The following is a 23,892-nucleotide window of genomic DNA, read 5'->3' as shown; positions in this document are numbered from 1 at the left end:
AGGATGCATTTGAAGAGTATTTGAACAGGACTCATGTCCAGATTCAGTACTGTATCGTAATGTAAGATCTGAAAGGAGGGATCTGCATGGAAACAATCCACTAAAGTGTAAAGCTGAGCTTATTGTATGTAGGGCTGGTGATGAGGTCGTGTTTTGATCTTGCTTTGTCACTCACTGTATGGAGCGGCAGACAGATCCGATGTAGGACAATGATTAAAACAGATTTCCACCTAGTTGATCATCGAGAGCAGTTTTTAGGTCAAAAACCCACACGCACAGTCATGCACGCACGCACACACAGACACATACACACACACAACAGCTGATGCTCAGCCACCTGACCTTAGACCTCATGCTGACAAACACGAAGCAGTCTGAAGAATCTAGTAGTGTGCTATGTATACTTTACATGTGTACCGTCCTATAGAGAATAATCTATACCTCCACATAACCACCTCTGAGTCTGTATAGTCTGCAACAGCTGTTCTATAGTCGCCCATTCGTTACAAAGGTAGACTGATGAATAGGGTAGCATGTTATTTGGAGAGTCCATTTGTCGATGCTCTACAAAACGTCTGTGGTTTCTCAGTAACATGTCAACAGCATTGTCTAATGATAGTTTACTAAGCATCTACAGATAGGGCATTCCAAATAAAGTGTTACCATGAATAGGGATACACCAGCTAATTGCCAAACGAGACTGCATCACGGATGAGGCTGCGTCACGTAACCTAAAGTGAGGTCAGATGCTGTAACAGTGGGCCGCCAGGTGTGATGAGGCTGTCCGATGGCCTAGACATAAGAAGGTCCAATATGTCAGTCATCCTCACAGCATGGGAGCTCTCAGAGGGGGCTGGATCCTGGCAACATCTGGCAACCTGAACCTATTCTCACTAGTAATGTTATGACTATGCCAGGGCAACTCTTCAAAGGAGTTTGTGGATGGAGTGAGAGCAAGGAGGGAAGGGGGGAGAGAGAAAGAGAGACAGAGAGACAGAGAGAGAGGCAGGAGAAAGAAGAGCAGAAGTATTTGAAATGCTTAGAGAGGACATGATGTAAATCTCTGTCACTCATACGCCCGCTCACACCCCCACCCCATCACTCTCCCAGTGACATTAGCTTTAGGATTAAAGACAGACATCATTGCATCCAGGGCTGCAGCATCAGAAGGATGCATATGCACACAGTATGGAGAGAGATGTTCTAAAGCAAATGATTAAAGAAGAATTGCCTCCATTGCACCAGGCAAGCGCCTTCAAGCCCAGATCAAATATTTAAATTGATTTCAAGTGGTATTTGAACCCAGGTCTGTGGAAGACACACAGCATCCCAGGTTATAAACCGTAAACCGTAATAACTGATCCCTGTGTCTATGTAAAGAAGATGGAGATTCTGAATGTTCTGCTCTGAATCATTAGCGATTTGTCAGTGACACCAATTCCATTCCGTTTGTCCTCTGGGAGCACTTTGGTGCTCAGTGCCAGTCAGTGGACTCTACAACCGCAGCCATTCTTTTTGCTGGAGGAATGTCAATATTTATGGTAACCGGCTGGTGCTGGAGAACGATGACCCCTGAACTCTCACTGCAGGCTGGGTAGTGGGAAGTGGTTTGGGCCATTTCACCTCCCTGATTTGTGGTACAGCAGGGTTCGCTGGGATCTCTACAAGTGTTTAAATAGCTGGTTCAAGTCAGGGAGATAAGCTAGAGTAGCAATAGTGTTATAACACGGTGTTGTAGAGAGAGACAAAGAGAAAGAGTGTGTGTATGTCAATTAGTCTGTGTGTGTGCGTTAATGAGTCTGTGTGTGTGTGTGTCTTTATGTGTCTGTGTGTGCGTTTATTAGTCTGTGTGTGTGTCCGTGTAAGGGTTATTGCGCTACAGGGGTCTGCTCTGTGCCCTGATTCTCTTTCAGCATCAGGGGATGGACTGCTGGAACAGCTGGAAATGTCATCACGTTATTTCCCTTTAATCTAGCCCCGACACACTTACCCACTTAACTCACCACCCATCTCACACACTCACCCCATCAACTCACCACTCATCTCTCACACTCACCCCATCACCCCATTAACTCACCACCCATCTCACATACTCACCCCATGAACTCACCACTCATCTCTCACACTCACCCCATTAACTCACCACCCATCTCACACACTCGCTCCATCACCCCATTAATTCACCACCCATCTCCAACACTTACCCCATCACCCCACTAACACACCACCCATCTCTCACACTCACCCCATCATCCCACTAACTCACCACCCATCTCACACACTCACCCCATCACCCCATTATCTCACCACCCATCTCTCACACTCACCCCATCATCCCACTAACTCACCACCCATCTCTCACACTCACCCCATCACCCCACTAACTCACCACCCATCTCACACACTCACCCCATCACCCCACTAACTCACCACCCATCTCAAAGCCTCACGCCATCACCCCATTAACTCACCACCCTTCGCATACACTCACCCCTCTAACTCACCACCCATCTCTCACACTCACCCCATCACCCAATTAACTCATCCTGTCTTCTCTCTCTCCTTCTGCACTCAACCAAACATCCACCTGTCCTGTCACTGTTCTCCCACTCAAAAGCTGAGAGAGGGAATGAGAGGAGAGCAACGCATGAGGATAGGAAGTACTGCTGCGGAAATGGACACTGGGTATTAATGGGGAATGGTCGAACTCAGCCTAGCATCTGTCTTCAATAAGTTCGTCCTTAACTGCACAGTATATTTATATAAGTATATAGTATATATATATATTTGAGTTAAAGAGTTGTTTTCTCTTAAAGAGGCAAATGTAATATCTTGTAAATGTAAAATGTTTCCTCAATCTTTTTGCTGTTTGACTCGGTTTATGCTTGAAGTCCTACTGTGTGTGTGTCTTCAGTGGAGGTCTCTGGATGGCTGGTTGGGACTTCTGACAAGGATGTGGAAGTGTGTGTTGGTTAATATTATTTGGATAAGAGAGGGTAAGTTCTCCATATTTGGATAAGAGAGGGTAAGTTCTCCATATTTGGATAAGAGAGGGTAAGTTCTCCATATTTGGATAAGAGAGGGTAAGTTCTCCATATTTGGATAAGAGAGGGTAAGTTCTCCATATTTGGATAAGAGAGGGTAAGTTCTCCATATTTGGATAAGAGAGGGTAAGTTCTCCATATTTGGATAAGAGAGGGTAAGTTCTCCATATTTGGATAAGAGAGGGTAAGTTCTCCATATTTAGGTAAGTGAGGGAGGAGGTGGCAGTGGCAGTAAGTGGCAGTGGATGAGGTTGGATGGAATGGGGGATGTGTTGGGATTTTCACAGCTCTCTGTAGCCAGGAGAGAGACAGAGAGAGAGAGGCATAGAGTTAATCCTCTTAATGCTTCACTCCAACACACATAACAGACTGGGTCTCCTCTCCTCAGATCACCAGGGCCATAGCTTTAACGCTCACACACTCAGATGTCCTGCAGATCACTCTGTGATGGGAGGTGTGTGTACATGAAGACACTGTAGGTGTTCTGTATGCTAGATCTTACTCACGTAGTTTCAAGTTTTATTCGTCGTATGTACAGGATACACATGGTTTACACCGTCCAATGAAATCCTTCTCGACAATGCAATACATAGACACTCACAGACACTTTCCAAGATGTTCAACCCTCCAGCTCTCTCTCTCTCTCTCTCTCTCTCTCTCTCTCTCTCTCTCTCTCTCTCTCTCTCTCTCTCTCTCCCCCTCACTCTCTTCCTCTCTCTCACACACATTCACACCCACACACTGGGAGGGGGGGGGGATGTTGTACTATATCAGTGTGCCAGTGAGGCAGTAATCCTGCCTGGCCGCTGTGCTTCTCTGGGTTGGCAGATGGCACGGATATCTCTGTCGGCCATCTGGACAGCCTGGCAGATACAGCGAGATACAGCCCTGCCCTACGCTACACAGTACAGCCCTGCCCCACGCTACACAGTACAGCCCTGCCCCTCGCTACACAGTACAGCCCTGCCCCTCGCTACACAGTACAGCCCTGCCCCACGCTACACAGTACAGACCTGCCCCACGCTACACAGTACAGCCCTGCCCCACGCTACACAGTACAGCCCTGCCCCACGCTACACAGTACAGCCCTGCCCCACGCTACACAGTACAGCCCTGCCCCACACTACTCAGTACAGCCCTGCCCCACGCTACACAGTACAGCCCTGCCCCACGCTACACAGTACAGCCCTGCCCCACACTACTCAGTACAGCCCTGCCCCACGCTACACAGTACAGCCCTGCCCCACGCTACACAGTACAGCCCTGGAGATGACTGTCAGCTCCACCATCATAACAGCAGAGCTATTTATATGAACATGCCACAAAAACAGAGTGGGCCCATGTAATATGGTGATACAGGCCTAGTTTTATTTGGGGAGATATAGGAGTGTGTACTAACCCAGATCCCAGATCTGTTTGTGCTGTCTTGTCTCCTATGGTCATTGTTGACAAGAGAGCACAAACAGATCTGGGACCAGGCTATGGGTGTGCTGTATATGGGCTGAATTGTGTATAGACTAGATGCTATATGATGTACGTGTGGATTAGAATATGTATGGGCCAGGATTATTTAGATGTGGACATGATTGTGTGTCGAGTATTTGTTATTGAATACGTAGTTGTTGCGTGATGCTTTTTTCACCATGACATGCTATTCCTACCGGTTGTTTTGTGTTTTATTACATTGTAATTCTGGAGTGAGTCTTGAATGACCACCATCATTACAGCAGTCTGTCCGTCCGCCTGTCCGCCTGCTTGCCTGTCATGGCTGTGGTGGCTGTGGTGGCTGTGGTGACTGTGGTGGCTGTCATGGCTGTGGTGGCTGTGGTGGCTGTGGTGGCTGTGGTGGCTGTGGTGCCTGTCATGGCTGTGGTGGCTGTGGTGGCTGTCGTGGCTGTGGTGGCTGTGGTGGCTGTGGTGCCTGTCATGGCTGTGGTGGCTGTGGTGGCTGTGGTGGCTGTGGTGGCTGTCGTGGCTGTGGTGGCTGTGGTGGCTGTCGTGGCTGTGGTGGCTGTGGTGGCTGTGGTGCCTGTCATGGCTGTGGTGGCTGTCGTGGCTGTGGTGACTGTGGTGGCTGTGGTGCCTGTCATGGCTGTGGTGGCTGTGGTGGCTGTGGTGGCTGTGGTGGCTGTCGTGGCTGTGGTGGCTGTGGTGGCTGTGGTGGCTGTGGTGGCTGTCATGGCTGTGGTGGCTGTGGTGGCTGTGGTGGCTGTAGTGGCTGTAGTGGTTGTGGTGGCTGTGGTGGCTGTCATGGCTGTGGTGGCTGTGGTGCCTGTCATGGCTGTGGTGGCTGTCGTGGCTGTGGTGGCTGTGGTGGCTGTGGTGGCTGTGGTGCCTGTCATGGCTGTGGTGGCTGTGGTGGCTGTGGTGGCTGTGGTGGCTGTGGTGCCTGTCATGGCTGTGGTGGCTGTGGTGGCTGTGGTGGCTGTGGTGGCTGTCGTGGCTGTGGTGGCTGTGGTGGCTGTGGTGCCTGTCGTGGCTGTGGTGGCTGTGGTGGCTGTGGTGGCTGTGGTGGTGGCTGTGGTGGCTGTGGTGCCTGTCATGGCTGTGGTGGCTGTGGTGGCTGTGGTGGCTGTGGTGGCTGTGGTGCCTGTCATGGCTGTGGTGGCTGTAGTGGCTGTGGTGGCTGTGGTGGCTGTGGTGGCTGTGGTGGCTGTGGTGGCTGTCATGGCTGTGGTGGCTGTGGTGGCTGTCGTGGCTGTGGTGGCTGTGGTGGCTGTCGTGGCTGTGGTGGCTGTGGTGGCTGTGGTGGCTGTGGTGGCTGTCATGGCTGTGGTGGCTGTGGTGGCTGTAGTGGTTGTGGTGGCTGTGGTGGCTGTCATGGCTGTGGTGGCTGTGGTGGCTGTAGTGGCTGTGGTGGCTGTGGTGGCTGTGGTGGCTGTGGTGGCTGTGGTGGCTGTCATGGCTGTGGTGGCTGTGGTGGCTGTGGTGGCTGTGGTGGCTGTAGTGGTTGTGGTGGCTGTAGTGGTTGTGGTGGCTGTGGTGGCTGTCGTGGCTGTGGTGGCTGTGGTGGCTGTGGTGGCTGTGGTGGCTCTGAGTTCCCATGTGCTTTTCAGGAGCATTAAGATCAGGGCCTGCGGTCACTCCCTAAACACCCAAATGAACCTTTCCAATAATGATTATTACTACGGAGAACGGGATGTACTTAGTGTTTTATTAGGACTCCTATAAGCTACTGCTAAAGCAGCATATACTCTTGCTGGCATCCACGCAGAACGTAAAGCATGACATAATACACAACATGAATAGATAAGTACATCGCAAGGACACAACTACTTAAACACTTTCATACATTTATGCCTTCATAATCATGTGATTCCTAATCGCTACTGGATGCAAATGCAACACACGAAAAACGAAAAGGGCAATAACAAGGAAGTACGTTGCAAATAGGCGGACACTTTTTTGCTAAATTTCTGTGATGTGAATAAAGCCGCCTGGTTTCTTTACTGCCCGTAATGGTTTTCCTGGGGCAAAGTATAGACATTTTACAGTTACCACCTGCGATCTATTTCCTGGGGTAACATGCAATCTCTTAAACTTGTAGGCCTTTTGTTGCAGTTACCACCCGCTACTGGGTTTCATTAGGGAAAATGCAACAATCATGAGCATGCAAATAACCAGGACAGTGTTTCAGATGGAGGTCAACTTAAGTCCTTCACTTCATTCATAGAATGAACAGAACTTTTATCATAAAGTGCTTCCCGTAGCCCTTTCCTGCAGTCAAATTACCTCATGCCTTCATGGGAGGAATGTTGTTATTCTTTTTCATAATTACTAAATCCAACAGGGTTCTACCTGCAACCAAAAACAGTTCTTCAAAGGGTTGTCTCCTATGGGGACAGCCGAAGTACCCTGTAGCCCTTTCCTGCAGCCAATGACCAAAAGCGCCATCTTTGGCCTCATGGGTGGAATGTTTAATAATTCATTAATTAAGATTTTTTTTCTCCAAAAACCCGCCGATAATCCGGTGTTTCTTTGCCAAACGGTTTTGTTATATTTCAGTCTTCTGTGATGTATATAAAGTGTAATATTGGGATGCAAACTGAATACATTTGAACTCTTTATCTGACATGGTACAGGTGTCTTCTTTTTTAAGCCCATAACCATATTGTGTGAGGTGGATACTACTGTTTAAAAGTAGACTTGTTTAAGACTACCAAGAAACACTCTGTGTGACCATGATTTTGACCACTGCAGTAAAAGGTTAACATCCTTCACCCCATTCTGCTCATAAAATAAAATGAACTAAACTATCAGACATACGGGCTTCACTTTGCTTCCTTCAACCCTGCTCGTAAAAATGAGCAAAATTCCTTGAATCTTGAGGAATGGAGGGAAGGAGAGAATAATACGAGAGAATTAGAGAAAAACAAGTCTCTCTTGGCTCTGTGTAAGGAACACTCTGCAGGCAAATACCAAGCTAAGAAGACAAACATTAGAGTTGAGGAGAACACTGTGTTCAGCTATATCCTGTAAGGACCCGGGTGGAGGGGAGCAAGGGATACGAGGAGGGGAAAACAGAAGGAGAGAGGAAGAGGGACTGAGATGAAGGAATGCAAACTAAGGCGATGTGGGAAGGGAGTGAGTGACAGAATAAAGATACGGTTGGGATCATGCAACGAGGTAGGTTGAGAGAAAGTGGAGTTTTCCATGGAGCTAAGACGGTTGGGATCATGCAACGAGGTAGGTTGAGAGAAAGTGGAGTTTTCCATGGAGCTAAGACGGTTGGGATCATGCAACGAGGTAGGTTGAGGAAAAGTGGAGTTTTCCATGGAGCTAAGACGGTTGGGATCATGCAACGAGGTAGGTTGAGGAAAAGTGGAGTTTTCCATGGAGCTAAGACGGTTGGGATCATGCAACGAGGTAGGTTGAGGAAAAGTGGAGTTTTCCATGGAGCTAAGACAGTGTTTCCCAGATGGTTTAGCAGGACCCATTGGAGATACCATTGGAGACCCCTTAAAAGGGAAAGGGAAGAAATACTGTATCTTCTGGGTCATACGGAGGCCTGAGTCTCACACAGACAGACAGACAGACAGACAGACAGACAGACAGACAGACAGACAGACAGACAGACAGACAGACAGACGTTCGCTCACCCACACAAAAACCTAGCTTCCACGGCTGCACCTGCAGTGGTCAACCAGTTCCGTTGTCCACTGATCCCCTCACTCATCAGTCCCACCTCAGTCTTATCCCTTTTTTCATCCTCTCTTCTTCTCCATCCCCCTCTTCGTTCATCTATCATTGGCCTCCACCGGCTTGCTCTCTGAACCTCTTAAAAGGGGTGAGAGAGGGTGAAGGGAAGAGCTTGTGTTAAGATCAGGCTGATCAGCGTCAGCGTCACTGCATGGTTATGGTGCCAACGTGAGGTGTATGATGTAATCCTTTGGAGTTTGGTTCACTGTTGTCCTTAGGACTAAGAGATTTCTCTAGCTAACCAGCTGGATAAGATTCCAATTTCGTGACATTCCTGGAAACATAAAAGTGAGGATGTTCTGTTCTTTAGCTGCCTCGGACCAGCCTCTATAAACATATTGAAGTTTGACACAGGAAGGACATAGCACAGTCAGCACTCTCAAAAACACTCAAGCTGTTCTAACTAGCTTCCAACTTAGTTTTAGCATCTCTGGCAGGTAGAACAGTTTGAAGGTGTTCCAATGGGAAGCTAAATCCATTCAGACTCCACCCCACCCCCACCCCCCACACACACCATGTTGAAGGCATCAGGGAGGGAGGCCCCAGGCTCTAGTCCTGGAGCTACTGGCGGGCGGATGGCGGGACCAGTGCGGCCTCTATAAAGCCAGCTTGTTAAATTCCTCCCCGAGGATCACTGGAGAATGGGGATAATCAGGACCAGAGGTCTGGAACCACTCACCAGTCAATGGGCCTGGTCTGCTCAAAAATACTGTACACAACAACTTTAACCATGAGCAGACTTGGTCGTATAGATCTATGTAGCTACCTGGGAAGTGTCAGTATCTAGCACATACAGTCATCCACCTCTGACTTGTGACTGTGTACCATATGTAGTCATATATATATCTACAATAACATTGTGGGACATTTACCTCAGCCTGAATGAATATAATATGGCTGCATTGCCCTGCCCATCTTTTATTATTCTTATTTTATAATACACAGCTTCACACTTGTTGAGAACATGCATCAAGGCAACTACTGTCAATGTGGATATGCCTGCATCCGTATGTACTAGATGGATCCCTCTGGATTCCAGTGAGCGAATGGAGCGTTGGAGGCTTTCCCAGTCAGATAGGCTACAGTGAATGGAGCGTTTGAGGCTATCCCCGTCAGATAGGCTACAGTGAATGGAGCGTTTGAGGCTATCCCAGTCCAGCAGGCTACAGTGAATGGAGCGTTTGAAGCTATCCCAGTCCAGCAGGCTACAGTGAATGGAGTGTTTGAAGCTATCCCAGTCCAGCAGGCTACAGTGAATGGAGTGTTTGAAGCTATCCCAGTCCAGCAGGCTACAGTGAATGGAGTGTTTGAAGCTATCCCAGTCCCGCAGGCTATAGTGAATGGAGCGTTTGAGGCTATCCCAGTCAGACAGGCTATATTGAATGGAGAGTTTGAGGCTATCCCAGCATCTGCTCCAGCCAGGCCTGTGGTGTGGGCTAGCCTGTGGGCTGTGGGACTCCAGGCTGTGGAGCGTGTCCGGTCAGGTTCAGAGGCCAGGGCTCTTGGATGTAGAAAGCCTGCTGGTCAGGACGTCTCCAGGATGTCACTTTCAGCCAATCCTTCGGAGGGGAAGTAAGGGGAAACCTGGCAGGTGTGGATGGGAATGGGGGCAAGGTGGAAAGGATATGGGGGTAGTGTGTGTGTGGAGAGAGGCTGGCTGAATGTGACATTGGGAAGGTCTGTTATAGAGATAAAAGGCCTATTACTCCCCTCCATCCTCCTCTTCTTCCCTCTTCCTGCCAAGCCAGCCCCCTTAGAGTTGATCTGCAGCTGTGGACGCCTCCTGTAGTGGAAATAGCAGTAGCGTGCTGTGGTTCTGGGGCCTGGGCCTTCAGTGAAGTCCTACACAGTCCCACCCAAATTAATCCACCTCTTATTACCATCATTATGATGCCATGGCTCTAGATACTATACATTTAGACAGAAACGCAGTATAACCAGGCGTTGCATCACCTTGAAATTGACATTTGTATTCAGAGAATTGCAGGGGAAGAGTACAATACCTTTTCATTGTGCAGCTTCGTTGCCCTGCGCGCTTGTTCATTGAGCTGTAGATCCACTCGGGTGTCCCCAAAAGTTTTCAAAAGCACCATTGTTTGTAAGTGCCCAGCCGTACTTTGGTGTCTCGTTGCTGCCTTGGTTAGACAACTCAGGCTTGCAAAGCCAGTGTGGCTCCAAACACCAAATCGATCACTTGCAAATAATAGGCATTCCCAGCAGTACAGTTTGCAGTGCTTCTCGGAGCCTGTGAGTCATTGATAGCGCCCATAATTGAAAGTGGCGAACAAACCCCTTTCCCGCCTGTGACAGGCTTTGTAGCGTCGGCGTCTACCTCTCCTGACAATGTCTAACTTTTCTTGAAAAGTTTGTCTTGAGAATGGCGTTATAATTATATTCTCGACCAAATCGATATCTTCTTCTTCCGCCATTGTGGGTTGAAAAAACAGCTTAGTAGTACGCGTTGATCAATTTCAGTTTCCTAGTTCTGAGACCTGCCCATATAGGACTTGCCTCTCAATATTGGTAATCCAATCAAAAGACGTGCAGGCACTACGCCTGCTAGCTGGCTCCTGTGTAACACTGGAGCCAGCCAGCAGGCGTACAATAGCCAACTCTAAAGCTGATTGGTTGACACTAAATTTTAATTTCCATTCACTTTAAGCTACAAGCGCCTGCACTGTTGATTCTGAAGGCCTGAGGGCAGATTTTAGACCCCTGGCAACACATGATGGCTGAATATGATTGGATAAAATATCTAACATAAAGACCAGCCCTCCAAATCTCAACCTGGGGCTGGAAGCAGTGCAACCAAGAGGAACGCTATGAAATGAAGAGTGTAACTCTTACTCTGGGGAATAATTTAATACATATTTGTGGGAAAATATATTTAAAAAAATATATATTCTGATGATGTTTAGGCCAGCAGAGAAGGCCTTGCTGGCCCTGACGGACCACCACTGGGAAATAGGAACACTCAGAGAGAGAGAGAGAGAGAGAGAGAGAGAGGGGCTTGAACATCTTGGAAAGTGTCTGTGAGTGTGAGTGTCTATGTATTGCATTGTCGAGAAGGATTTCATTGGACGGTGTAAACCATTTGTATCCTGTACATAAGACGAATAAAACTTGAAACTACGTGAGTAAGATCTAGCATACAGAGCACCTACAGTGTCTTCACGTACACACACCTCCCATCACAGAGTGATCTGCAGGACATCTGAGTGTGTGAGCGTTAAAGCTATGGCCCTGGTGATCTGAGGAGAGGAGACCCAGTCTGTTATGTGTGTTGGAGTGAAGCAATAAGAGGATAAAGAGTGTTTCCATGTGTAATTCTGTGAGTGCATTTTGTATATGTATATATGTTATACAAGCCTTCAATGGCCTTCAATTACCTACTCAATTGATCAGGAGTTGTGAAGAGAACAGACTGAGTGGAGAGGAGTCTCCAATCCATAGTTTCAGTGACATTTTTACGCAAAATGAATATCATACAGAGAGAAAGGACCGTTGTGTTACAAATCACATCACAAACACACTGTGGGTGACAGAGGACTTCTTTCCCGGGAAAGAAAGACGGAAGGGGGGTTAAGGGCTCCACATGGAGAGAATCTCAATTGCATACTCCTCGTGTCCTTTCCAATGTTCCCTCTAAGCTGTGGTTGTGCGCGGGCGTGCTCCCCTGGGACTGCCGTGCAGAAGAAATATCAGCCCCCGCAGAGAAGCACGAGATTGAACTTCACTCAACTTTCTAGAGTTTCCCCTGTTAGTTAACACTTTCAACGTTTTCCTTTACTGTGGGAATTGGGATCGAATCAATGTAATAATAGCCACTTTCAATGTAACATACCGTAACAAAACAAACTATGAAAGACTTAGTATGCTAAATGAACTATGCAAGAGATTTTGTTGTAGGCAGAACTCATCAGAGTAGGATTCTATTGCATTGACTGGCAAGACTCAGGCCCGTACTCTACACAGACCTGTGCGACATAACCAATCAGAGCTGCAGTAGGCCTGTATGCAAATAGACCATTGCCATATATGGAGCTGTGCCATTCACTTTGACCTGGACTGTGTTCACAGCATGAGCGGTCATGAGTAGATGCGCTTGTTTTGAAATCAAAGCGAAAGCTACATGTAGCCACATGTGCACATTTGTTTATATCCTTTGCTAGTTAGTGAGTTATTAACCCAGTTAAAGATCATTTGTAGCAGCAATGGGGGAGTGATTTCTGACAGTGGAGAGGTAGATAGGCAGAGGGTAGCATAATTTGTCTAACTCTCTGTAATAATGGTATGGGAATAATTATGCATTTTATTTTGTAAAGTGGTTTCTTGCATCAAACAACACAACAACATTTTTGGTCACCTCCTTGTCTGAAGGACATGTGGATCAACAGGTTAATGTCAAGCCCTACATGTTTTTTTCAAAAGTCTGGAATGTAGGCCTACATTGAAGACTACACATTGGCTGCTACTGTAGGCTTAACGATAGAACAGCTATTTCCATGTTAAAATGTAATGGGATGCATTTTCTCCATTGTTTTTGATGTTAGACCACACTGATAGGCCTACACTATGGTCAAATAGCCACAGTAGCCTACTTGACCACTGAAATTAAAGCGGGCACAGCCTCAATGTTCACAATAAACGCCCCCGGAGTTGCACAGAATTTTCACAACGTTCAAGTTTGCACTCGTCAGACCTGAAATTTGCTCTGTGATGCAAAAAATGAGAGGGAACATTGATCCTCTCTCCTCGACTCCTTCTCAAAACCCTTTGGAGGAGGTCAGAGGGGAGGGACCTCTGGCTTTCTCATTCAATGGGTTTTGAGAAAGAGATGAGGAGAGAGAGGATGCAAGAGATCTTCCCATGGTCTCTGTTCCCTATATCACTTCCTGCGTTATCATAGTGGGTGGGATTCAGCTGGGTAACCTCTGACCTCTTACCTGTACACATTTCAGTCACTTGGAAAGGAAATACAGCTGTATGACAACATGACTAAACTTCCACCACACATCATCCCATCCCCACATGGTTGTCAGTGGATTCATCCATCCCCCAAATCCATCCAGCATCTGGCGGGAAGCCCCTGATGCCTCTGGGAGATGGAGTTATGTGAGGTGGAATGCTTTTGACGTAATCCACAGAGCATTGAAGCCAATGAAGGGAATACGAGCTACTGTATGTGTTGTGAAAGGTGCTTTGTCTTATGATGAGTTTCACCAGGGAATTAGTTTACTCTCTAGGTATATAAATGAAATAGATTACTCTTCATTGTATGCATCCATCTTCAGTAGGGAAGTGCATATTTTCCTTTCAAGATGATTCGATACATATCTACAGTGGGGCAAAAAAGTATTTAGTCAGCCACCAATTGTGCAAGTTCTCCCACTTAAAAAGATGAGAGAAGCCTGTAATTTAATAATTAGCATAATTTGCAATTAAATTCTTTAAAAATCCTACAATGTGATTTTCTGGATTTCTTTTCTAATTTTGTCTGTCATAGTTGAAGTGTACCTATGATGAAAATTACAGGCCTCTCTCATCTTTTTAAGTGGGAGAACTTGCACAATTGGTGGCTTTTTGCACCACTGTAGATACATTGGCTCCGATATGATACAGGATCGATAAGTTTCAGTTTGAAACGATTCACTTCGATTAGAGATTGAATCAATGCGATCCGGTTCGATGCGATACTATTCGATGCACTGGGTCTCTGAGCCGGATCTGTCTGAGCTGACTGTGTGAATGTAGGCCCCGGAGCTAAACCATAAGGGAAGCTGGGCATCTACCACCCCACTGTCAGTTTGGGGAGGCATTGTTTTCTTTTTGTTCCTCCCCACTTTTGATCAACAAAAAAAAACATCACCCACAGATGAATTTGTTAATTTTGCAGATTAAAAGTGTTAGAGCTAATAATGTATCCATATGCATGTTAAAAATGTGCTATGACACAGCAAAACATCAATGTACATAATTGTATTCACACCACTATTTTACTACTACTACATTCACAAAACATCTGTACATTGACCCAAAAGTGTTACAAAATTTGGATTTCAACCCCGTCTCCTAATCAAATGGTTTAGAACGCTTGAACATTTTGACAGAGTTGGAGTGAGCTTCTCTTCTTCTCTGCTTCAACCATGCAGTGTGGGTAGCAAAAACGATTGCTGTCCTCATTATGAAATTAGCAACTTTACCCTGAATATCTATAACTGACCATACTGATTGTTTCAAGCAAAACTACCAAAACGATTGCTGATGATGAACCTGAACAATCAAATTAAAACCTAATCCCTGATCAGCACGTAGCCTACCTATAGACAGATGAGAGTGGTGTCTCTGGTGGTAGCTTAGGCTACTTTTATTCAACAGCACATTTGATAAAAATAGCCTAGCAAATGACATTGTTTAACATAAAATGTAATATTGCGCAATCCATTTGACAAACATTTGAATGCTGAAGGTGACCCGCAGACGTGCCGTTCGGCATGAAAAATAACTTGTATATATATTTTAAAAAATGTACCTTTATTTAACTAGGCAAGTCAGTTAAGAACAAATTCTTATTTACAATGACGGCCTTCCTTGTTCAGGGCCAGAACGACAGACTTTTTACCTTGTCAGCTTGGGGAATTGATCTAGAACCCTTTTGGTTACTAGTCCAACGCTATAACCACTAGGCTACCCGTCACCCCGTATATCAATGATTGTCAACACAATTACATGCTTAGTTCGACACTGAAGGAGAGGACGCAATTGTCACACAAGATGAGGTATTTTTAGAAGGTAAAAAGAAAGTAATTTGAGAAAAAAAAAACTTGTAACGTTTGAATCTATTGCCTGGCCGGTGGATGCTACATTTGAATCGAGTTTGGAGTCGATGCGCTCATATCTTAAACATTTGAACCAGGGACCGATGCATATCGGTCAATCATAACAACCCTAATCTTCAGTATTCTACAGTCAGACAATGTTTGATTTGATCAATTTAGATCAGCAGCTTTCTCTCTCTCTTCTCCCTCTAATATCTTTTTCACTCTACTGAGCTGAGCTATCCTGCACTGGCGTGGCTACACTTCCACCATAGTTGCTGAAGCCAGCACAGTTTGGGTTGGCACAATAGTGTGGAAAGGGCTTAACTGTGTGCAGGCCCGGGCTTGGTAGATTGAGCCTTACTCGTGGACAGACAGGTTCAAGCCGGTCTTTCCTCACACCACTGCAAGAATGGTGTTTAGGAAACCCAGAGAACAGGAAAGGCAGAGCAGGCCAGGGAAGAATAGAGGGATATCCCCTTACAGGGTACCCACCTTTTTCCTTCAGGATAGAGTTGGGAAGAGGGGGTATGTAAATCACACCACCTGTCTACACACACGGACTAACACACACACGTGCGAGCGCATGCGTGCGCTCATGCACATGTGTGTGTCTGCCTGCGAATGTGTATGTTGGTGTGAGACCCTCCCGACCATCCCCCGATTAGGCTGCGTTGGCCCAGTGGATTAGAGCAGGAACCATCCTGGACGATATTTCTGCGGCCCCCTAAGAATGGGCCCTAGATGCGGCCTGTAGCCGGCAGAGCATGTAGCTTGGGACCAGCCTGGGCTTTAAGGCTTAACACCCCATTTTAATTACGCTTGACTAGAGAGGAGAAGTAGTACAGCAACTCAGACACGCTGTGATTTTCTGGGCTGTGGGGTGGGGTGGGTAAATCACTGAATGCAATTACATTTCATTGGTGTAGTTGGTGTCCAGACCAGGGTAGTAGATGCAAGATAATGTGCAGGATGAATGGGCTGCAGCCTATAGAAGTTGTGTTGGATTGATTACTTTTGACATTTTCCTGTAAGATTTTTTTGGAGAAAATAACTGTGCCAGCTGAGCTGACTGATGTCACCTTGTTGTGATATGCAATGCCGCCCCCCAGTGGTTGTGTAAACCCACACTACAAGAACCAATCTCTCACTCTCTCTCCAGGAGGCACCAGGGACATAGGTTCAGCTCTGACCAGGATGTGCATGAGACACCGCAGCATTGAGACTAAACTACGCCACTTCACCAAGTAAGTGGTCCACCTTCAACCCTGCCTGATTCCTCTCCCTACATCTCTGTGCATTGCTAATGGTGCTACAAGTCCTGTCCTTACCCTCCCTCTTCTTTCCTCTTCTCCCCAGTGCTCTTATGGAAGGCCTAGTCACTCCTCTCCAGGACAGGATAGAGGAATGGAAGAAGACAGCTAACCTGCTGGACAAAGACCACGCCAAAGGTGAGGGTTTATGTTAAAAGGGCTATATATATTGAATTTGATTGATTGATCAAATCAAATCAAATGACGCTTAACTCCAGGTTGACCGCTCCTTCTCTCCTCATCAGAATACAAGCGGTCTCGCCAGGAGATCAAGAGGAAGTCCTCAGACACCATGAAGCTCCAGAAGAAGGCCAGGAAAGGTAACATCGAACCGCACCCTTTGACATGATCTGATTGGCTACTGCTAAAAACGACTGGTTACTGATTGGCTACTGTTAAAAACTCTGTCCAAAACAGGATGTAGACTAGATAGAAAATGTGTTGTACTGCTGTAGGCTAGTTACCAGCACATAACTGGGAAATGACACTACCTAGTGTCCTGAATGAGAAATACATTGTCATGGGTTTCCAATGAGGGATAAATCAGAAATGAAGGCTATCATCCAAAAGGTTTGGAGAGTTTGGATGTAAAAAAATAAGAGGTTTATGTGAACAACTTTGATCTATTTCAATGTGTCTAACGATGACTGTGCCAACTCTAATATTGGGCTTTCTGTCTATGCTTTCTCTCCCCCTCCCCTCTTCCACCCATGCTACCTATCTGTCTCCTCCTCCGCCTCCTCACTGGCCTATTTCCCTGCTGTAGAGCTTCTAGGTATGTGTGTTATGCTTTCTCCCCCCCTCCCCTCTTCCACCCATGCTACCTGTCTGTCTCCTCCTCCGCCTCCTCACTGGCCTATTTCCCTGCTGTAGAGCTTCTAGGTATGTGTGTTATGCTTTCTCCCCCCCTCCCCTCTTCCACCCATGCTACCTGTCTGTCTCCTCCTCCACCTCCTCACTGGCCTATTTCCCTGCTGTAGAGCTTCTAGGTATGTGTGTTATGCTTTCTCCCCCCCCTCCCCTCTTCCACCCATGCTACCTGTCTGTCTCCTCCTCCACCTCCTCACTGGCCTATTTCCCTGCTGTAGAGCTTCTAGGTATGTGTGTTATGCTTTCTCCCCCTCCCCTCTTCCACCCATGCTACCTGTCTGTCTCCTCCTCCACCTCCTCACTGGCCTATTTCCCTGCTGTAGAGCTTCTATGTATGTGTGTTATGCTTTCTCCCCCTCCCCTCTTCCACCCATGCTACCTGTCTGTCTCCTCCTCCACCTCCTCACTGGCCTATTTCCCTGCTGTAGAGCTTCTAGGTATGTGTGTTATGCTTTCTCCCCCTCCCCTCTTCCACCCATGCTACCTGTCTGTCTCCTCCTCCGCCTCCTCACTGGCCTATTTCCCTGCTGTAGAGCTTCTAGGTATGTGTGTTATGCTTTCTCCCCCCCCTCCCCTCTTCCACCCATGCTACCTGTCTGTCTCCTCCTCCGCCTCCTCACTGGCCTATTTCCCTGCTGTAGAGCTTCTAGGTATGTGTGTTATGCTTTCTCCCCCTCCCCTCTTCCACCCATGCTACCTGTCTGTCTCCTCCTCCACCTCCTCACTGGCCTATTTCCCTGCTGTAGAGCTTCTAGGTATGTGTGTTATGCTTTCTCCCCCCTCCCCTCTTCCACCCATGCTACCTGTCTGTCTCCTCCTCCACCTCCTCACTGGCCTATTTCCCTGCTGTAGAGCTTCTAGGTATGTGTGTTATGCTTTCTCCCCCCCCTCCCCTCTTCCACCCATGCTACCTGTCTGTCTCCTCCTCCACCTCCTCACTGGCCTATTTCCCTGCTGTAGAGCTTCTAGGTATGTGTGTTATGCTTTCTCCCCCCCTCCCCTCTTCCACCCATGCTACCTGTCTGTCTCCTCCTCCACCTCCTCACTGGCCTATTTCCCTGCTGTAGAGCTTCTAGGTATGTGTGTTATGCTTTCCCCACATTTCTCCACGTTGCATGAGGCATTTCATGATAATGCTATAGTTATTATCTGGTATGTGTGTGTTTCTGTGTGTGTGTGTGTGTGTGTGTGTGTGTGTGTCCTGCATCATCACATCATTGTGTCTGACCATCTCACCTGGAGTGTTGTAGTCTGTCTGATACTGGTGTGTATATAGTTCACTACCCCCCATCTGTGATGGGGAGTAGTGAACTATATGTAGTTCAACTAGTAATTGAACTACATTTGGCAGTAGCTTGGTGGTAGTTCACCTAAATTCAAATCAAGCTAGTGTTTTCAGTAGATAATTACTTAGTTTTGCCATGCAGCGTTGTAGCTAACTACAGGAACTGCGCACTACATAGAAATATGGGAGAAGTAGGCAAGACATTCCTTTCTTTTTTGTCATCAGATCTGCCAAATTCTCACTTGAAGTTGAGTTTTTAATAGGCTAAATTACACATTCTGTTAACATCTGACTCCAGTCCAGAGTGATCTGTTTATAGCAATTTGTAGTCTATGACGTTTCAGATTTACATATGATTAATCACTGAGTACTTTGGATGTAGTGAACTACTTTTTCAAAGTAACTTTAGTTAAGTCAACTATATTTCTCTTAAGGGTAGCTGTAGTGTAGCTTGACTTAATTAGTAGCTTGGTAAACTATATTTTAGCTTCCCCAACACTGCCTCCTCTACACACCCCTCTTGGTCATCATGTCACCATGTTTCATAATTTGGGTACAAAACTTTTTTGTTACAGTCTCTTGAGTTGAACAGTACTAGTCACTGGTCATTTTCCACAGTCACTGGTCATTTTCCACAGTCACTGGTCATTTTCCACAGTCACTGGTCATTTTCCACAGTCACTGGTCATTTTCCACAGTCACTGGTCATTTTCCACAGTCACTGGTCATTTTCCACAGTCACTGGTCATTTTCCACAGTCACTGGTCATTTTCCACAGTCACTGGTCATTTCCCACAGTTGTTCAGTAACCTCTTTACACACCGGACAGAGGAGTGAATTATTACTATTATCTCATTATCTATAGGGCACTAAAAGCAATGCGGAAATCTAATTTCCTCTGGTTTTAAAGAGCACTCCTCTATCTTAGACATATAGGCTGTGAGAACTGGTTAGAACCGGAAGTGGAGCCAATTACCCCTTATCTATTTTCCTAGCTTGCCTCCACCTAGAAGGGGGATTTATCTCTTTGTGTAGATGAAGTACAGTGCCTTGCGAAAGTATTCGGCCCCCTTGAACTTTGCGACCTTTTGCCACATTTCAGGCTTCAAACATAAAGATATAAAACTGTATTTTTTTGTGAAGAATCAACAACAAGTGGGACACAATCATGAAGTGGAACGACATTTATTGGATATTTCAAACTTTTTTATCAAATCAAAAACTGAAAAATTGGGCGTGCAAAATTATTCAGCCCCCTTAAGTTAATACTTTGTAGCGCCACCTTTTGCTGCTATTACAGCTGTAAGTCACTTGGGGTATGTCTCTATCAGTTTTGCACATCGAGAGACTGAAATTTTTCCCATTCCTCCTTGCAAAACAGCTCGAGCTCAGTGAGGTTGGATGGAGAGCATTTGTGAACAGCAGTGTTGTATTTACCTGTGCTAGTAAACCATGTTCATTTCAGGATCTCCATCCATATAATCTTCTTTCTTTTTTGGTCACATACACCAGATATGTACAGTGAAATGTGTTATTTTACAGCGTCAGCCATAGTAGTATAGCACCCATGGAGCAAATTAGGGTTGTGCCTTGCTCAAGGACACCAACAGATTTTTCACCTTGTCTGCTCGGGTATTCAAACCAGCATCCTTTTCCTGACTGGCCCAACGCTCTAACCCACTAGGGTACCTGTGGAGTTGTTGGTGCTAGTCTCATTTAAGATATGTGCTGTAGTTTCGTCCCATTCTCATTGACGCGTATCATTTCAGTGCAGTGTTGTTTGTCAATGGTGGTCTGTCCTACGGTACACCGGCAGGCCCAAACCTGGCAGAGGGTTCTAATCACCACTCTTTTCTTCTCCTCTTCCTCTCTCATTTCATCCTCATCCTCTAACCATCTTATCCAATGCCCCTCATCCCCGGGTACCCTGTTCTTTCACTATTGACCCCTCCCTCTGCTATCCCCTGCCCCTTACCCTTTCTCTCGTCTTCCTCTTTTATCTTCCCTCCTCTATGTACTCTTCTCTCTTTACCCCCCTCCTCCCCAGGCCGGGGTAACCTGCGTCCCCAGCTGGACAGTGCCATGCAGGACGTCAGTGACCTCTACCTTCTGATGGGAGAGACCGAGAAGCAGGCGGTGCGCCGGGCCCTCCTAGAGGAGAGGGGGCGCTACTGCTTCTTCATCAACCTGCTGAAGCCTGTGGTGGTGAGCACAGATCTAGGATCAGCCTATCCAAATCCAAATCCTTAGCTATTATAGGGAAAACTTCACTCACTTGAGATCAGTCTGTGGTTGTGAGAGGGGAGGATGATGATAGAGTTGGCTGGGGTGGGTGCTGGGGCATAGATCTAGGATAAGATTACACTCCCTAAATCTTAACCTTAACCAGTATGTGGGAAAAACCTGCCTGATTGTAGATCAGCGTATGGTGGTGAGAGAGGAGGATTGCTGAGATCCCAGGGCGGGGTGGGCTCCCGGGAGAAGTTGCCTTGGCTTTAGGCTAGAGTTGAGGGTTGAAGTAAATTCCACAAATTACATTATAATTCTATTATCTCTCCTGGTTAATTACATTTAATTAAATTTAAATTCCAGGTCAGTCTTTGAATTCAGAGATAATTGAATTCCAATGTTAGGTAAATTCCAAGAATTCAATTCCCAAATCAATATTATCTCCAAAAATTCCAAATAATAATTCTCTGCAACCTGAGCCACCCCCATAGAATTGTTCCGAGAGCCGATTAATTGCCCGCCAATTAACATCAATTTCTTAATATTTTTTATGACTCCAGAGCAGTAGGCTATTCCCCATCCCTAAATTAATTAATTTGTCTGCATGTCTACATTTGGATAAAAGGAAACCATGCCATGAATGAATAATATTCAAGGATAGGCCAATCTTATTTTCACAATGCTGTGCGGCACATTGACATCTCAAATTGCTTTGAGAAAGAGCCCTATAATTAGCATTCTTCTAATAAAACCTATACTGATATAACAAAACAATACTTTTACAATCAATATTTTTTATTTTATTTATTTCACCTTTGTTTAACCAGGTGGGCAAGTTGAGAACAAGTTCTCATTTACAATTGCGACCTGGCCAAGATAAAGCAAAGCAGTTCGACACATACAACGACACAGAGTTACACATGGAGTAAAACAAACATGCAGTCAATAATACAGTATAAACAAGTCTATATACGATGTGAGCAAATGAGGTGAGATAAGGGAGGTAAAGGCAAAAAAAGGCCATGGTGGCAAAGTAAATACAATATTACAAGTAAAACACTGGAATGGTAGATTTGCAGTGGAAGAATGTGCAAAGTAGAAATCAAAATAATGGGGTGCAAAGGAGCAAATAAATAAATAAAATAAATAAATACAGTAGGGAAAGAGGTAGTTGTTTGGGCTAAATTATAGGTGCAGTAATCTGTGAGCTGCTCTGACAGTTGGTGCTTAAAGCTAGTGAGGGAGATAAGTGTTTCCAGTTTCAGAGATTTTTGTAGTTCGTTCCAGTCATTGGCAGCAGAGAACTGGAAGGAGAGGCGGCCAAAGAAAGAATTGGTTTTGGGGTGACTAGAGAGATATACCTGCTGGAGCGTGTGCTACAGGTGGGAGATGCTATGGTGACCAGCGAGCTGAGATAAGGGGGGACTTTACCTGGCAGGGTCTTGTAGATGACATGGAGCCAGTGGGTATGGCAACGAGTATGAAGCGAGGGCCAGCCAACGAGAGTACAGGTCGCAATGGTGGGTAGTATATGGGGCTTTGGTGACAAAACGGATTGCACTGTGATAGACTGCATCCAATTTGTTGAGTAGGGTATTGGAGACTATTTTGTAAATGACATCGCCGAAGTCGAGCATTGGTAGGATGGTCAGTTTTACAAGGGTATGTTTGGCAGCATGAGTGAAGGATGCGAAATAGGAAGCCAATTCTAGATTTAACTTTGGATTGGAGATGTTTGATGTGGGTCTGGAAGGAGAGTTTACAGTCTAACCAGACACCTAGGTATTTGTAGTTGTCCATGTATTCTAAGTCAGAGCCGTCCAGAGTAGTGATGTTGGACAGGCGGGCAGGTGTAGGCAGCGATCGGTTGAAGAGCATGCATTTAGTTTTACTTGTATTTAAGAGCAATTGGAGGCCACGGAAGGAGAGTTGTATGGCATTGAAGCTTGCCTGGAGGGTGTTAACACAGTGTCCAAAGAAGGGCCAGAAGTATACAGAATGGTGTCATCTGCGTAGAGGTGGATCAGACACTCACCAGTAGCAAGAGCGATATCATTGATGTATACAGAGAAGAGAGTCGGTCCAAGAATTGAATCCTGTGGCACCCCCATAGAGACTGCCATAGGCCGGACAGCAGACCCTCCGATGTGACACACTGAACTCTATCAGAGAAATAGTTGGTGAACCAGGTGAGGCAATCATTTGAGAAACCAAGGCTTTCGAGTCTGCCGATGAGGATGTGGTGATTGACAGAGTCGAAAGCCTTGGCCAGATCAATGAATACGGCTGCACAGTAATGTTTCTTATCGATGCCGGTTAATATATAGTTTAGGACCTTGAGCGTGGCTGAGCTGCACCCATAACCAGCTCTGAAACCAGATTGCATAGCAGAGAAGGTATGGTGAGATTCGAAATGGTCTGTAATTTGTTTGTTGACTTGGCTTTCAAAGACCTTAGAAAGGCAGGGTAGGATAGATATAGGTCTGTAGCGGTTTGGGTCAAGAGTGTCCCCCCCTTTGAAGATGGGGATGACCGCAGCTGCTTTCCAATCTTTGGGAATCTCAGACGACACGAAAGAGAGGTTGAACAGGCTAGTGGGGGTGGCAACAATTTTGGCAGATCATTTTAGAAAGAAAGGGTCCAGATTGTCTAGCCCGGCTGATTTGTAGGGGTCCAGATTTTGCAGCTCTTTCAGAAAATCAGCTGACTGGATTTGGGAGAAGGAGAAATGGGGAAGGCTTGGGCGAGTTGCTGTAGGGGGTGCAGTGCTGTTGACCGGAGTAGGAATAGCCAGGTGGAAAGCATGGCCAGCAGTAGAAAAATGTTTTTTGAAATTCTCAATTATGGTGGATTTATCAGTGGTGACAGTGTTTCCTATCTTCAGTGCAGTGGGCAGCTGGGAGGAGGTGTTCTTATTCTCCATGGACTTTACAGTGTCCCAGAACTTTTCTGAGTTAGTGTTGCAGGAAGCAAATTTCTGCTTGAAAAAGCTAGCCTTGGCTTTTCTAACTGCCTGTGTATAATGGTTTCTAGCTTCCCTGAACAGCTGCATATCACGGGGGCTGTTCGATGCTAATGCAGAACGCCATAGGATGTTTTTGTGTTGGTTAAGGGCAGTCAGGTCTGAGGAGAAC

General features: G+C 46.3%; 1 protein-coding gene across 1 annotated transcript in view; it reads left to right on the top strand.

Moving 5' to 3' along the window:
• mtss1la (MTSS I-BAR domain containing 2a) overlaps positions 1-23,892 on the top strand; it is a 42,694-nt gene that overhangs the window by 8,210 nt on the left and 10,592 nt on the right. Inside the window, 4 exon segments of the mRNA XM_064951569.1 lie at positions 16,224-16,308; positions 16,421-16,512; positions 16,620-16,694; positions 20,577-20,734. Of these exon segments, the coding sequence (XP_064807641.1) occupies positions 16,224-16,308; positions 16,421-16,512; positions 16,620-16,694; positions 20,577-20,734 (410 nt within the window).

The sequence above is a fragment of the Oncorhynchus masou genome, chromosome 31 (genome assembly GCF_036934945.1).
Source record: "Oncorhynchus masou masou isolate Uvic2021 chromosome 31, UVic_Omas_1.1, whole genome shotgun sequence".
NCBI classification, from domain to species: domain Eukaryota; kingdom Metazoa; phylum Chordata; class Actinopteri; order Salmoniformes; family Salmonidae; genus Oncorhynchus; species Oncorhynchus masou.
The sequence above is the reverse complement of the archived record's forward strand: the minus strand, read 5'-3'. Positions and strand labels throughout refer to the sequence as shown.